Source organism: Pocillopora verrucosa, chromosome 10 (genome assembly GCF_036669915.1).
Source record: "Pocillopora verrucosa isolate sample1 chromosome 10, ASM3666991v2, whole genome shotgun sequence".
Lineage (NCBI taxonomy): Eukaryota > Metazoa > Cnidaria > Anthozoa > Scleractinia > Pocilloporidae > Pocillopora > Pocillopora verrucosa.
Genome location: NC_089321.1, coordinates 8,736,889 through 8,751,797, shown reverse-complemented (window position 1 = coordinate 8,751,797; position 14,909 = coordinate 8,736,889). Strand labels below are relative to the sequence as shown.

Below are 14,909 nucleotides of genomic sequence, written 5' to 3'. Positions count from 1 at the left end.
TCATTAAAATTTGTGGCCACTATTTCTAGCATGAATCGTTTTCGCGTTTTAATTTGGTGCAAGAGAATATGTAGATGTTCTCTTGTTTTGTATTAATCGATCCACTCAAGACAGGCTTGAATTCACTTATATGGTCGGCTTGGAGAAGGAAGAAGAAATAGGAAATTGGAGGACATGTCACAACAAATGTACCAATAATATTCCGAAAAAAAAGGAATATAGGATTTTGGAAAAACACTGCGAGGTAAAATTTGAAATAGGTGCTAATATTTCAGAAGGCCGGGCCACTTAGAAACGATCTCAATATTCAAAAGAAATCTTATCCAACCTGAGGCTCTTTTATTTAGTGATAAACGTTATCAATGATATGATTGATTTATAAAAAAAAAAAATTCGCAGTCACAGTACGTCAAGAAATTTGGACACCATTATTCTGTTTTCTCGTCCTTCGAAATAGATAAAGAGAGCATTGTACCTTGTTCAAGGAAAGTGCATTGGCCGGGAGTCGAACCTGGGCCTCCCGCGTGGCAGGCCAGAATTCTACCACTGAACCACCAGTGCCTTTTACACACCAAACAGCAGGCACACAGCAGATACATTTTTATTCATAAATCCTTTGACACGAACGGTAAAGTTGTACAACGTAACTCAAGCCATATCTACATATAATTACAAGTATACGGCTTGAAGTGCTCTCAGACCAAATCAAACGATATGGTTCTAAGGTCTCTAACAAAAAGTGGCTGCAACGCGGAAGAAAGAAAAGAAAATTAACTGACTTCAAATAATTTCGTCCTGAAGACTGATCCGTGGATTTATGATAGATCTAGACAACGAAAACCTAATCCAGGCAGACAGATCTGAGACAGTTGGTAAATGTGAACTGCACTCAACAATAAGAACTTAATTATTTTTTGTCCTCTTTTACTATCGCCTTTAAGTTTTCACACACACCCACACAAATCCGTTTTTAGAGATAAATCAACCGTGATTTCAACTCATAGGTCTTGCGATCTTAGCAGAATATGTTTCACTCAGCCTGTCAACGACTCCCTCAATAATTGAGCCTGCAGTAAGTCAGATATTTTTTCGTGAAGCCATGCACAGATGCAATTCCTCAATGTCTTGTTGCACGCATGTTTTGAATATTTAGCGACAGGATAATTGCTATTCATCTGTGAGTTATGATAACGAATGAGCGATTTATAGAAGAAAATGAACCCCTAATGCGAAGTCCGCTATCCATTACTACTGCTCTGTCTCCTCACGTAAGGTTTAGATTCCATATTATTGCGTTGCACAGCAGATTATTATTGAAATGTATGATCATTTTCCTTGCACGTGTAATCTGTTGTTTGTTCCTTCATCTTTAGAAACCTAGACAGAAAAATTAAAGATAACAGTGTAATTAGGTTAAATTGAATTGAATCCTAAAAAAACATTGCAGAATATGAATAACAACTTTAACAGGGGCACGCGCCTGGTTGAGAATCTGCACCAAGGTACGCAAGGGTATCCTTATATTCCATTGATTCATTTTGTTTTGAAAGACAACTGAAACTGTGATGGGGTAAATTCACGACGTGTAAGACACCTCATAAACTGATCCATAAGAGAAACGATCTATGTAAATTCGGTAGAAATGATGATGTAAACCGAAAGTTTGGCGCAAACGGAGCTTTTTAAGGATCTTGAATTGTTACTTTTTTTTTCTAGGTTACTAGCTAGGGGACCAAATATCCTCCCCCTCTTCTCACAGACTTAATTTTGGCACAGCTTTCGCCATATATAATTTGTAGCTCGCATGTATTGTTTGACTTGCTAATGATTCCTGAGCGGCTCAATTGATCGAGCTTCGAAGCGCGGAATCCGAAGTGCTGATGAAATCAGATTTCTTTCCTGTCCCACATGCACGAAACAAATGCTTAGCAATTTCTTCATTGGACGACCAGGATGAAAAGTTACTATATTGAAATCTTTTTATCCAAACTGTTCTTGCTTCAAGCCTTAAAAGACGTTTGATTGTAGCTTATTTTATTTTCTGCACTCAACTGTATCAACAGGTTACTAAGATGAACTGATGGCGTGAGCCATGGTATGGGGCTATGTTTTGGTTACAAATTTCCTTTAGTACTCGTTGTAATTATAGTAATAATTATTTTTTCATATGTGGCACTGATGTCGAAGAGGTTGCTTTTTCAAAGCGTACCGCCTCACATCACGCGAGTAGCATGTCAGTAATTATTTTGATAAACTGATGTCTGGAGAAAGAAAACCGGAAAATAAAGCAATTAAACGCTGTGTAATGCATCACAGAACAACAAGCCCGGAACTTTCAGAAGACTATTTTCTAAAGCTCAAAATTTTCAATGAAAATTTTTAGTGTTAATACTAACAACCCGTCCATGAATTACTTTTCAAACTACAGCAGGGACGTTAAACTGAAAATTGTCCTGAAAAACCAACCGAAGAGATCATTCCATCTTGAAAACGCCGAAGAGATCATTCCATCTTGAAAACGTTATCTCAATGGTTCGGAATAATCTGTGATCTTCTGAACAGACGAGTTCTATTAAAAGAACATTAACAGTTATAAAATAGATCTCTTTGCGTCATTCACAGCAGTATACGGTATCCTGAATAGCCCTAGCAACCACTTCAATTGATGAAAAGCTATCAGCTCTCAGAGTAAAAAGTGCCATGCTGAGATTTTGGTGTAATGAATATCGATCCAATTGCTTCGCAACGACATTGTGCTTAAAGTTTTCTGATGGGAAAATGCTTTTGACGAACGATTATTTGATGATTGTCAAGAGAGAGAAAGGGTGCGGGAACTGAAGGGAGACATTTGTGGCTAAGGAAGAAGAGTCAAAGTCGTGGCGTTTTTGTAGCCAGTGAAGAGAGAAAACCGTGCTACTCATCAGAGATAACGGCATTCACACACAAACACTCACCGAATGAAGAAAAATCGAAAAACGAGAAAAATCAAAATGAAAGAGCGGCGCGAGATAAACTCATCCAAAGTAAACGACGAGGACACGTTTGACTACATTGAACAAAACTATACGTTACGGTGGGTGTGCACTAAACGTGTAGAGGAAAGATTCCACAAATGCAACAAACAGTTATGGAAAAGATTTGTATGATCATAACAATCCATGATCGCTGCTATGTAATTCATTAAAAAGCATTATCATAAAGCTGTTTAATTTAAAAAAGCTAAAAACAACACACCTTATCCGATTTAAGGATTAGTGACAACATCAGAGACTTTGTTTATCAATATAGTTCTCCCATGATCCAGCAACATTTGTTATATTCATTTTATTACAAACTCTGTGTTGTACACGATTAACCTCGCGTCGATTTCATTGGACAGCAGCTTGCTAACAGCCTCCCAAGGGATTTATAAGCACATACATACTTTCCTTCCCTTCAGAAAACCATGTTTTAGCTCTTTAGAAAATTACATGTCGGTGTTTATTCATCACATGCAGGTAACAAACCTTGATGTCAGCTTAATCACACCTTTTCTCGTTTTGTGGTGAGACATCCCCACCAGATTATGATCTGTGCTATCATTATTGTTTTGCTGAAGTAACAAAATGAAATAATCAAGGGTCTGAATGACTGCCAATTAGCTCCATTCATTATTCCCAGATTGGCAGGTTTTTTCAACCAACTGGTTGATACTAAACATATAGTTTTCAGAAATCCCCGCACGATTTCCTTAATCAAATAATCCATTGCTGCACACAGAGTTCTTAATTGTTGAAATAATGTTTATGGGGTGTCTTCGCCTATTGGTTCGCCTATTGGTTTTGAGAACTGAATATTGACCTGTTTTACCTTTAGCTCAAGCTGTGAGGATTATAGTAACCACAAGAAGGTCTTAGCGTGTTAAAAGATGATAATTTTTTTAAACTTCTTTGGATTTTTTCCTGGCTAATATTAGAATATTTGTCAGCATTGTGTAAGACACTGTCCTAATCGTTACTTAGGCCAAATGTTATTATTTTGAAGTACCAAGAATGGAAAACGTTGAGAATAGGTGACTACCCATGATGGCGTGACTAAAGGAAAAACACAGTCGTAAAGCCTCGTTTATAATAAGGAAAACGAGAATTTAGTCTAAACATAGACACTGAGTCATTATCTCAACCTACGAAAAGGAAAAATTAACAAATTTGAACCGAAGGGGCTTGGAGCTTTTCAGCTCACCGGAAACATGATATGACGCTTTTGTGATTATCCCGTCTGAAACGTTCCCTATTTTGGTCAATTCAAAGACAGTGAATCATAATGTCTGAATAATGGCAACAATAACAAAAGTAGTTGCACATTTTTTTCACCAAAAACCTAAACTTAGTTTCGTTTGGAGACTAGACAGCGAACAAAAAAAAGGCTGAAATGTTTAAGGACCCACAGGTATCCTTTAAGCCACAGGACATAAACAAAAGATTTCCGATCGTTAATGACATGAAAAGAGCGATAAGCTATCGAAAAGCCGACGATTGCATGCCATACTGTTTAGTACATCAACATTAACCCTGCTGTACATTTTGTACAACAGAGTATAAAGACTTTGATAATCACTTACCGCCTTAAGTAGGCTCAAACAAAATGTACACACTCTTGATGCTGAAGATGGTGAAATGGCTCCATTGTGTTCAGCTGCCTTTGCTACATTCGGACACTGAGTTCCACTCACCAACATTGATCCAAGATGCGCAATGTAGCTTGAAGCCAAGCGCAATGTTTCTATTTTTGAAAGTTTTCTGTCAGAAGGTTCAGTAGGTATAAGAACTCGTAATGCATTGAATGCAGAATTGACACTGTGGGTTCTACTTCGTTCGCGAGCGTTTGCAGCTTGTCGTTGTTTACTAAGGCCCGTCAGACGAGGTCTTCTCCTTTTTCGTTTGTTGATCTTTGAAGTTGAGGTGTTCTCATCATCGGACTCACGCTTGGGCGAGGAGTCATATTCATCTGAGTCCAACGCGTCCAAGTCGCTGAGTTTTGCTTTCTGTTTCCTCTTGCGTGTTCCCTCCATTTAAAATAAAATTCTAGTCAATGTAATGAATTTAAACAAAGGATCATCCTTCTAAACCGTCTTATGGAGTTCTGGAAGTTTACAACAAAGAAGTTAGCATAGGTTTCCGCTAAGTAGTAGAAACTAAGGCAAGTCGAAATTTAAATAATCACCCATCAGGAGGGTTTGTATTTTAATACACGGCGGTCTTTTTGACGTACCACGGGAAATCGGAGCCGCTAATCGCTTAACCAATCAAAAGGCATTGATCAGTTTCATTCGAGTCTCTAAACAAGATTGAAAGACAACATCCCAGCCTGTTGACGAGATAATTACTTTATGGACCTTAAAGGCCACTTGCAACGTTTTAAGGAATTTGCCATTAATTTTAGTCAGAACTCAACGGTTAGAAACAGTTTAGGGAAATCAGATCGATTCCAGAGACGGTGAGGTGTTGAAGACACCTTAACGGAGGACTGCAGATGAAAATCATCAAATAAGCTCACCAGTTTCAAAACAAGATCAGCTACCGACATCATGTGATATTTTCATCTTTGGCGATATATTCCGTAAACTAACTTGGCTACTATCAACGAATAATTGAAGCGAGGAGGAGTTTAAGGAATTAATAGGGAATCACAAACAAAGGGAGGACTTTAGTAATGGTGTTCAGCTTTCATTTGTTTAATTGAACTAATTAACTGAAGTGACTTAAACAACAGACGAGTTGTTAGCAGCACTTCAGACTAAAACTCAACTTGATGCGCTTCCCACTTGATATAAACTATCACCTGTGATCCTTGAAATTCACATTCACTTGACAAGAGGAGAGCACTGCGACAATATTTCATAATTTTTGTCGTTATTAAATCAAGGACTTCGGAGGATGATAGTGAAACAGATAAAAATCACGCAATTTCGTGGTATCATTGTCAAAGTAGTACGCATGCTTTTTCCTCATATCATGTTCTTCTTCGCAGACATTTCATTTCAAGTTACATTTTTTATATCCTTGGACTCCTGAAAACCTGTACGCCACTAAATTGATCGATGAACCAGACAAAAACAATCCATGGGCACGCAAACGAATCAAGCTTATACCATAAGTATATTCTAACATGAAATGGGAGACGTACTGGTAACTGTAATAAACGAGTGACCTCTGAAATATTATTCATATCCGTTGAAAATTGAATTACTCGTTGCTAAGCCGCTTGACTCAAGTACCCACTTGAGTTTGCTATCCTAACGATCTCAAATGCTACTCGTCTGAGAACAGAACATTTAAAAGCTCTACAATGGTCATCTCGCGACACTACATCAGTTATTAGCGTGAACTACCGCAGCGTAAAGTCATGTCCTTTTTAAAGCAAGCAGCTTCGCACATTCGCCTAATCAGTCACGCTTAAATTCAGTATTTGCCGACTTATTTCAATAAACAGTGTATATATTAAATTTACATACCTTTCTGATACACGCAACGCTTTCCATTCACGTCGCAAATCACAAATCCGCGATTGAAGCTTAAAAGGACTTAGATACTGAGATTGCAACCACTGCGGCTCGGAAGATGGTCAGAAAGTCAATAGATACAAAGTATCGCCTACCTAAAATGATGAAAACCTTAAAAATGAGGAAAGATATGAAGGACTGAACGTTGGTTTGGCGACTCACCTTGTTCACAGACGAACTCTTCAAATGCAACCGGATATGCGGCTTCCACATAAAATGACGTCATTGTAGAATAAGCCGCAGAACAAGTTAATAATCAACAGCCCCAGTACCACCCGAGCGGAGGGACAGGCTCAAGGGGTATCATCGTTTCAGCCTGGACAAGGAGCCCATCACCCTGATGGACCCGATGAGCTTCTTTCGGGCCACATACAAACTTAAGCTATGTTCCTTGAATCAGTGATTTCCTTTAAGAGAGGTCAAAATCATAACCAGAAGTTCAAAACCTATTGTTAAATTTCAGAATTGCCTTGTCGTAACACAATGTAATCAGTTAGTTCCCCTACCACTTCAATTGTTCCATAAACAGTAAAATACAATACAATATTTTATTGACCTTGACCTGGGGGCTTTTCAAGGAAAATACAATAGAAAAACAAACTGAAAAAAATCTTTAAAAAAATCAAATTGGATAGAATATTTACAGCGAAAAGAATGGGTAGACCTTTTACCGTTCCCGACATCATGTACCTACAGTTCTGTAAAACTATATTGCTGATGATAAAACTTAGATATGATATTTTTCGGTCAGTGGCTGATCCTTGTACAAGACAAACCTATATCATTCAACTCACAGACCTTTGCAACAATGGGCAGTCAATTTCATATTCCGGTTTTTATCACGTCATAGTCATGTCCACTCACAAAGATAGATCATCAACTAAAATGATTTTTTTCCTCTAAATATACTCCGATTGTTCGAGTATGTTATATTTGCCGTCTCCCTACAATATCCACGACGCCCACAGAACGACTTCTTCGATTATTTACTTTCGTTAAAGCCAAACCAAGCAACAGACAAGAAGCACCATACAGGTTGTCCTGCTTCCTACATTGAAGAGACTGACAGAAACCTGTGGCAACGTCATCAATCACGCAGCTGAACGTCATCAACTTGCGAACCACACCATGTAATGGTTAACTTACTACTACTTTCAACGACTGGCTCAGGAGGGTGTGTCACTGACTTAGAACAGACCTCCCTCGACAGAAAGTTAACAACCCACGCTAGCACGCAAACGACTTATTCACGACATTTACACCACAAACGAACCGAAGAAAACGACCTTCACAGACGAAGTGAAACCGGCCAATCAGAACCTACTTACGCTACTTGAGTCCCTCAGCCATGACATTATGGTAAAACCGATCAAATCAATTCACACAAACCGGATCTATAACACTCGACTGACAGCTCTCTTCCTACAACTCTGATGCTGAATTCTGTTGGGGTTATCGAAACGTCAGTACTCTCAACCTCACGATAAAACTATGTCATCAAATATTAGTCTTGGGTTGAAACCGCCTACTGTATCAAGTTGCAGTTAGCTGTTACAGTTGTAACATTTTAATAAATGCAGGTTTAGCATTCCGCCATTCCATTGTCTCTTTTTACATTGTCTCTGAAACAGGTTTTAGTTTGATTTTGTCGTATTGAACATTCTTTTTGGTTCAAATCTACTCAGACATGTTTTATTTGTTTGTTCAGCACTTTCAAATAAATCTGCGATGTTCCATCTTCGATTTCGTTCGTCGTAAACCCAGCTGGAACTCAGTTAAATGATTTCATTTTAAACAAGATACTTTGGATATTTGGTCTCTTTTGTTTCATTGTAATTTAAACAAAGTGCATAACTTCTACCGGCCACCCATTTCTTCTACAAAATCATCTTGTGGATTTACTAAAACATGAGGTCGTTCTTTAGTTTTCTCACCTGCTCATTATTTTGCTCTTTTTACAAGTCATAATATTGACACTGATACAGAGGTGCTCAAATGCCATTTCTTATTTTGTTTGAAGTTGACGGAGCGAATCTTTTTTAATGAGAAGAAAAAAGTTAATTGCACACCCTTGCTGTTCTTTTCAACAAAATGTAAACATTAGGAACAACGAAAACAAGTTCTAGAAAAATCCATCTAACATTTTTAACGCTTAAACTAAGTGCAGGTGCTCAACTTAATCAATTACATACTTATAGCCACATGCACGAAAATTCTGATTTTTTTCCCTGCAGATAAAACTTATAAGCAGTACTTAATTTGTGCTTAAAATTAGATCGAAAAGTTGTTTATCATTTCAGCACTGCCACGCTGTGTTTTATAGCTCATTGTGTTTTTCAGAAGACGTTGATTTTGACTTACCTATTATTTCAGAAACTCGGGATAAGTTTCCTAATGATTTGACATGAGAGTTAAAAATCAAACGATAACCTAAGCATTCTTAAAATTTGATAAAGAGAACAGACCTTTGATGAATCTTATCACAATGAAAATCGCGTATTTTGTTTACTGTCGTATTGTTTTAAGAGTACTATCTTATTAATTAGATAACATTTTCTTTTATTTCATGATTATAATCTACCAGCTATTTGTTGGGTGTCAGTTGAATACTTTCAGTTGATAATGGAGAATTGACTGCAGAACAGTTGAGCAGTAAAGAGCTTCCGGTGGCCTTCGCATGATTCATCGAAGGGTTGACGGGCGAAAAATCACAGCTTCTACTAAGTTGATTTACCTTAATGAACATTGTTAGCTTTTCGATTTTCCACCGACACAAGTCGATGGTATTTGAAGATAGAGTTCAGTTTGAAAATAACTCCTTAACAAACCTCTCAGTGATGTAAAGCAGTCGCTTTTTTCTTTCCATATGAAAAGGGGATTTTAAGTGATAGGAATGTGGAATTCATGATTACATAAGCTATTTCCTTCCAAAATTCTTTATACGCCCACATATATGATATCAATTCTTTAATTGTTTGAATATACAAATAATTTAAGTTAAATTAATTAATTTGATTGTAAAAAAATCCCACAGAAGCGGAATGTGGTCAGGCAAAAATTTTTATGTAACATTGCTCAATTTTTGAGAATGCATGTGGAGTTCCTGTTTGGACAATTTTCTAACCTTGATCAGTATGTGAATTAGCTCCAGCTGAGCCTCTGAATACGACTGAGCCAAAACACAACCTGCAAGATAAAAAGACTCTAGCCAAAGTCAAATTTTTATTTTTGTGACGTGATCCGTTTTAATGAAGGAATGTTTGTTTTTCGAAACTAGGGGAGTTTTTGATATGATCTGTGTCGTAAAATGATTGAACTATGCAGAGAAAAGTAATATGGATACAGTTAATGACGAACTCTTCATATCTGCTCATGTAACACAAAGTGGAATACAATGTAATTTCACGCATCACAAAAACACGTCGCTCGGACAAAAATCCAAGGTTCCCTCAAACTCCACAGGGGACTCACTACTGACGTACGATATTCTAAAACATAGAACTGATGATACCTTTGTGCAATTACAAAAGACTCAAAAGGCATGACGGCGCGTGGCTTCACTCCTTTGGTCAAATATGTTGATATAATACGATCGTGTCAGTCGATAAACAAGTTATACACTGCCACATCCGCGATATGGACGTCGCACCCATTGGAAAAGTTATTCCGCAGCACAAGAAGAAACCCCGGCGACGTGGACCACGTCTTACAGGCGTCAGCAAGCAGCGCCGGGTGGCGAATGCACGTGAAAGACGCCGGGTTGAAATTTTAAACATGAATATCCAGATATTACGACATATGATTCCTCTTCCGCCGCAGGAGAAGGAACCTTCAAAGACTGAAGTGATATGGCTAGCTGTAGATTACATCACAGAGCTCACCAAAATGTTGGATTCTGCTGATCAGTGGCAGGCTGAGCTTGAAATGTTCGATATTGACTCTTTGGATAGCTTAGATCACAGCCCTCTGTTTAATTTGGAAGGTTGGTGTTACCGGCTGAAAGAAATGGGAGGGAATGAGAGTTGTAGGCTGTTAGGTTTTAGGGTGTGTATGCAAATCAGTTGGAATGGCATAATCCTTCTAAGTAAGCCAGTGACTTTTTAAATTGACGTTAAAAGAACAATCCATTTTTAAAGGCCTTGTTAATGACTTTAAGGTTTTACCTCGTGAACGGTAATCTTCGTCTAGTTTCACAAACTATTAAGAGAACCCCTGGCTCCAGGTCATGCTTTTTCAGGAGAAATAACTCAACCTTAGGTAATATACCGACATCAGACATCATGCATAATGTTTCCCATTTAAATTAGATCCCAATTAGTGAACTGGAGCCGAAAAAGCCTAGTTTGCGGGCGAAGGAGCTAAAGGTTGTCCAAACAGTATTTATTCCGCCGTCACCTTTATGCATTTTGTCTGACAGGATCAGTACTCTCCTATTGTGCACCGTAAGGTGCAACTTATCAGATTGTTTTTTTGGGCTGATAACAAATTGATTCTTTTCTTGTATGAAATTATGGTGTATTGAGTGTTCTCTAGTGAGTAAATATCTGCAAGAAATAGCGTGGACAAAATCAATTTTGCCGAAGTCGGCATTTTGGCTTCCCCCTGAGAGAGGCGAACCGTGTCGTGAAGTAATCACATAGCGACATATCGTAATCATTGATCTTGCCTAGTGTTAATTAGTAGATCTGTAAAATTTCTTGTTGCGAGCAGATAAACTTAACGAAGCCACAATCTCCTAGACTGAGGCTTTTGTCGAACTCCGGTGATTCATTGTCTCCCAATGTTTATCAATTTTTATGATTGATGAGCTGACATTGAACTCTCCTTTTCTTTCAGATTGTGCGCCATTGTCTTTTTGAGTCGTACGCCTTTCCAAAATAACGATGCGTCCAAACTTGATCACTGATGGGACTGATTTTCTATTTCATAGCAAGAATTTTAGTGAATGTTTGTGACACAGAACGTTTTATCCTCACAATGAGGAATCACTGGGTGCAAATTAATGTAATGTCAATTAATTACTTCGGTCAAGTTGTTGTAAATTTATGCATGGCATGAATTTCGAGGGCACATAGGCAATACTTTATTTACTTACTTAATAGATATTGCTGTTAGAATTACACAGTTTGACTGGTACCGATATGCTAAAAATATTGAAATATTTCTGCTTGATATTCAAGTACAAAAATCATTGATATTTGGGTGTTACCCAGTAATATGTTTGCGCAGGCGCATTATTGTCAAATAAAAATATAGATCTAAGAGTTAGCGTGGGTGCCTTGTTTTTACTGAAGAATTCTGCATTCAAACTTGCTCTAAAATTATTTTTGCACCTTTACATGAAAGGAAAGCCAAAATGAACCTCATTCTGTCGGCGAAACTGGCTAATAAAAGTTGGAAAACTTGCGCAATGTTTTTGTGTCAAGGAACGCAAGGTTATCGGCTACAATCATATAGTTATTGAACGTTACCCCTGAAAACACGCCCCTAACAAGCGAAATATCGCTCGAAATAACTCCCAATTAACATATTGTTTATTAGAGCCATGAAATACCTATTCTCATTGAAAATCACCAAGCCGTTGTGTTTGGGTTCTTGATAATTGTAAGCTTCTCTGTTTGAGGCCAAAACCTCATTAAATATCGACTTATAATATCTCCGTTCCTTTCGTTTATGTCATGAACCGGTTTTAGCTAGTGTTGTGATCGTCACAAGTGAGGCTTCCTAAGGACATAGTTAAGATCAATGAATTATTTCTTGGGTGAGCTTACGGTTTGTCTCAAACACTCAAATTCAAATTAACTTCAAACAATTCAACTTCTTGTAATCTGGTAGATAAATTGATGTGTTCGTTGACATGTTTTTGTTTACTGTCAGGTAAATTTGATTTAGATTATAAACAATACTGAACTGATGCCCTGTGGAGTGTTATAGGTAACTTTCATTAAACGGCATTTGGATCATAATAGCCGCCGAACACCTCTCTGCACCTCTTTCGATCTTTTAGTTTTGCATTAACGTTGCATCACAGGCATCAGTTGTGACCCGGAGAAAAACAATTCAGGAAAAATGTGAGATTGTGCAGGACAGCAACAATTTTGATCCTGAATTTTGGAAAAGGAAAAATTGAGAATCTGTGTTGTAGGGAAAGAAATTTTGTTGGGTCACATAAGCTGTAAAACTATTTAAATTATGTAAAGAAGCCTTGAGTGGTGAACTGTTTAGATAACTGTTTGTATGTTCACACAGCTAACAATAGCGAAGTTTTCGTTAAACAAAAGTTGATTTATATAATCATAGCCTTGACGACAAAACCTTCAATTTACATGCGATAGGATCAAGGGTTATGAGCGTAGAGCTTCCGGTGTTTTGTGTTCAATGTTTTCAATCCAACAGAAAGCTTCAAACAAGCGGAACGGATTTACGAAGGTAACTTCATCCCAATTTCTCTGCCATGCCTCACTTTTTATCGATTCTTCTTTTAGAGGAAATTGACCGGTTGCCTTGATTCATGCGAGGAAATTTAGGTAATCTGAAAAATGGAAAGTGTTGATAAAGGACCAGAATCCATGCCTCAAAAGAAAAGACCAATACGCCGCAGTCCCCGACCAACGAGCGTAAGTAAACAGGGAAGGCTTGCAAACGCACGCGAAAGGCAACGAGCGCCCACTTTAAATAACAACATCACGATTTAACGTCGTTTAATTCCTCTGCCTCCAGAAGAGAAAGAACCTTCTAAAACAGAGATAATTTGGATGGCGGCCTCTTACTTTGGTCGATTGATGTTGTTATTAGAGGAAGAGGGAACTCAGACACAAGCAGCGCAGAAGAATGATGCATAGCGTGTGTATGATATTAAATTGATACCACAACTTTACATGAGATAATCAAAAAGTCCATGATTAATATGTCATAATATGAAAATTTTCATGTCAGTCATTTTTTTAATGCGCAATTACTAAGATTACGATAAGTAACCAAGTTATTTTATTTTTGACAGGGAGTGTATTTAGACGATCGATCATGAGTTTTTTCCTTTTTGACCTGCAGGCATTAGGGTAGGAATTTGTACCATTCGTAATTAATAAGACTGAAACACTTGGATGGAATCATGAAAACCTCGTCATCTGTAGATTCCTCACATTCAATCGATCATGTTATCCAAGCAAATGAAGGCCTCGGATAACAGAAGAAATGAGAGATTAGCAAGTGAAATTTCCGCTCGATCATAATGAGTACAGATGCCAAAATTTTTTTCTATCATTTGCAAAAGGGAATTCTTTGAACAGAAGTACAGAAGCGATGTTAAGCCTTTGCAAAAAGTGGAATTGATAAAAGGAAGTGGACAAATTTATCAAGAAAAGACTATTCCACAAGGGTAAAAAAAACTACAAAAGTTGGTCAAAATTCTATTACACTTGAACTGTTTATAGCGGAAAATATTTTTCAACTATGCCGGTCCTTTTTTATTATATCACCTCCCTCAGAGTTTTTAAATGCTGTATTTCTCAGCTGAATGTCTCGAATGAAGCCCCCTACAGAAAATCTTTTAATCAAGGTTACAACGGTACATATAAATATTTACCACACAAGTGTGCCTTTGTGCTAAACATCGTTGGTTATAGAGCTTTTGAGCTCAGAAGTATTTTTTACCTATCAGTTCAGTGTGTGAAAGTTCAGAAGTAGTTTTTAATAGGAATAATTATTGTTTTCACACGCTTGTTTACTGTTTTGATATTAAATTTAAAAGGGCTGATTTAAAGGTTGGAATTTAGAAACAAAGTTTATGCTCGCACGTTAGATTGTGGTTATTTTGTGCAATGTATACTAGGAAGAACGTCCAGCCAACGGGTCAACGATTAGATCAGCTTTCCAACCGCAGTAGTTGAGAATCTTGTCAGTGTTTCTAAGTCGGTATTTAGTGTTTTGTTTGTTGTGGCTGAAACCGCAAATTCTCTTGGTCAGACCTAACAATCAGCGCAACTGGATATTTTGAAACAACTCCCTTTCATCAAGCCGCACAAATTAACATCTCGAAACTAAATTTCTTCGCTGACTGACCTCAGGCAAAGGGAATTCAATGCATTGTTGCGATGATCTTATTAGATTACTTTGCCAAAAAAAAGATGCTCTAATGTACAAAGTTTTATTTCCAAAGGATGTAAACCGGGCTATCTATCAAGAGGGCTATGAAAATCGAGGTTAGAGTGTTACAACCTTCTTGGTTAAGATATCCATTCAAATTCTCCTATGCCGTACACATCACTTTCCTCCAAGCTTGTAAAGGGAATTTTCTGAGCGAACCACGGTAGTTCTCTCCTAATTTGTTATTTCTTACTTTTAATTGACTCTTATCTGAATTAACACA

The 14,909-nt window shown here is 37.6% G+C and overlaps 2 protein-coding genes and 1 non-coding gene across 4 annotated transcripts; 1 reads left to right on the top strand and 2 right to left on the bottom strand.

The window, feature by feature from the left end:
- Positions 1-490: 490 nt before the first annotated feature.
- On the bottom strand, positions 491-561 carry Trnag-gcc (transfer RNA glycine (anticodon GCC)). The gene has a single exon. It is a non-coding gene; the product is annotated as a tRNA-Gly (tRNA).
- A 26-nt stretch (positions 562-587) lies between these two features.
- On the bottom strand, positions 588-6,744 carry LOC131791689 (transcription factor 15-like). Of its 2 annotated transcripts, none has more exons than XM_059109055.2 (4): positions 6,704-6,744; positions 6,494-6,636; positions 4,601-5,044; positions 588-1,377 (listed from the first exon to the last, which is right to left on the bottom strand). In XM_059109055.2, exons 2-4 carry the CDS (start codon positions 6,518-6,520, stop codon positions 1,327-1,329), a joined length of 522 nt encoding a protein of 173 aa, XP_058965038.1. In that variant the 5' UTR covers positions 6,521-6,636; positions 6,704-6,744; the 3' UTR covers positions 588-1,326. The 2 variants fall into 2 exon arrangements, with proteins under 2 accessions (XP_058965038.1, XP_058965039.1); XM_059109056.2 differs by having other exon boundaries at positions 6,494-6,585; positions 6,704-6,727.
- A 3,411-nt stretch (positions 6,745-10,155) lies between these two features.
- Positions 10,156-11,798, top strand: LOC131791749 (transcription factor ATOH7). The gene is made up of 2 exons (XM_059109130.2): positions 10,156-10,523; positions 11,378-11,798. Exons 1-2 carry the CDS (start codon positions 10,178-10,180, stop codon positions 11,398-11,400), a joined length of 369 nt encoding a protein of 122 aa, XP_058965113.2. The 5' UTR covers positions 10,156-10,177; the 3' UTR covers positions 11,401-11,798.
- Positions 11,799-14,909: the final 3,111 nt, after the last annotated feature.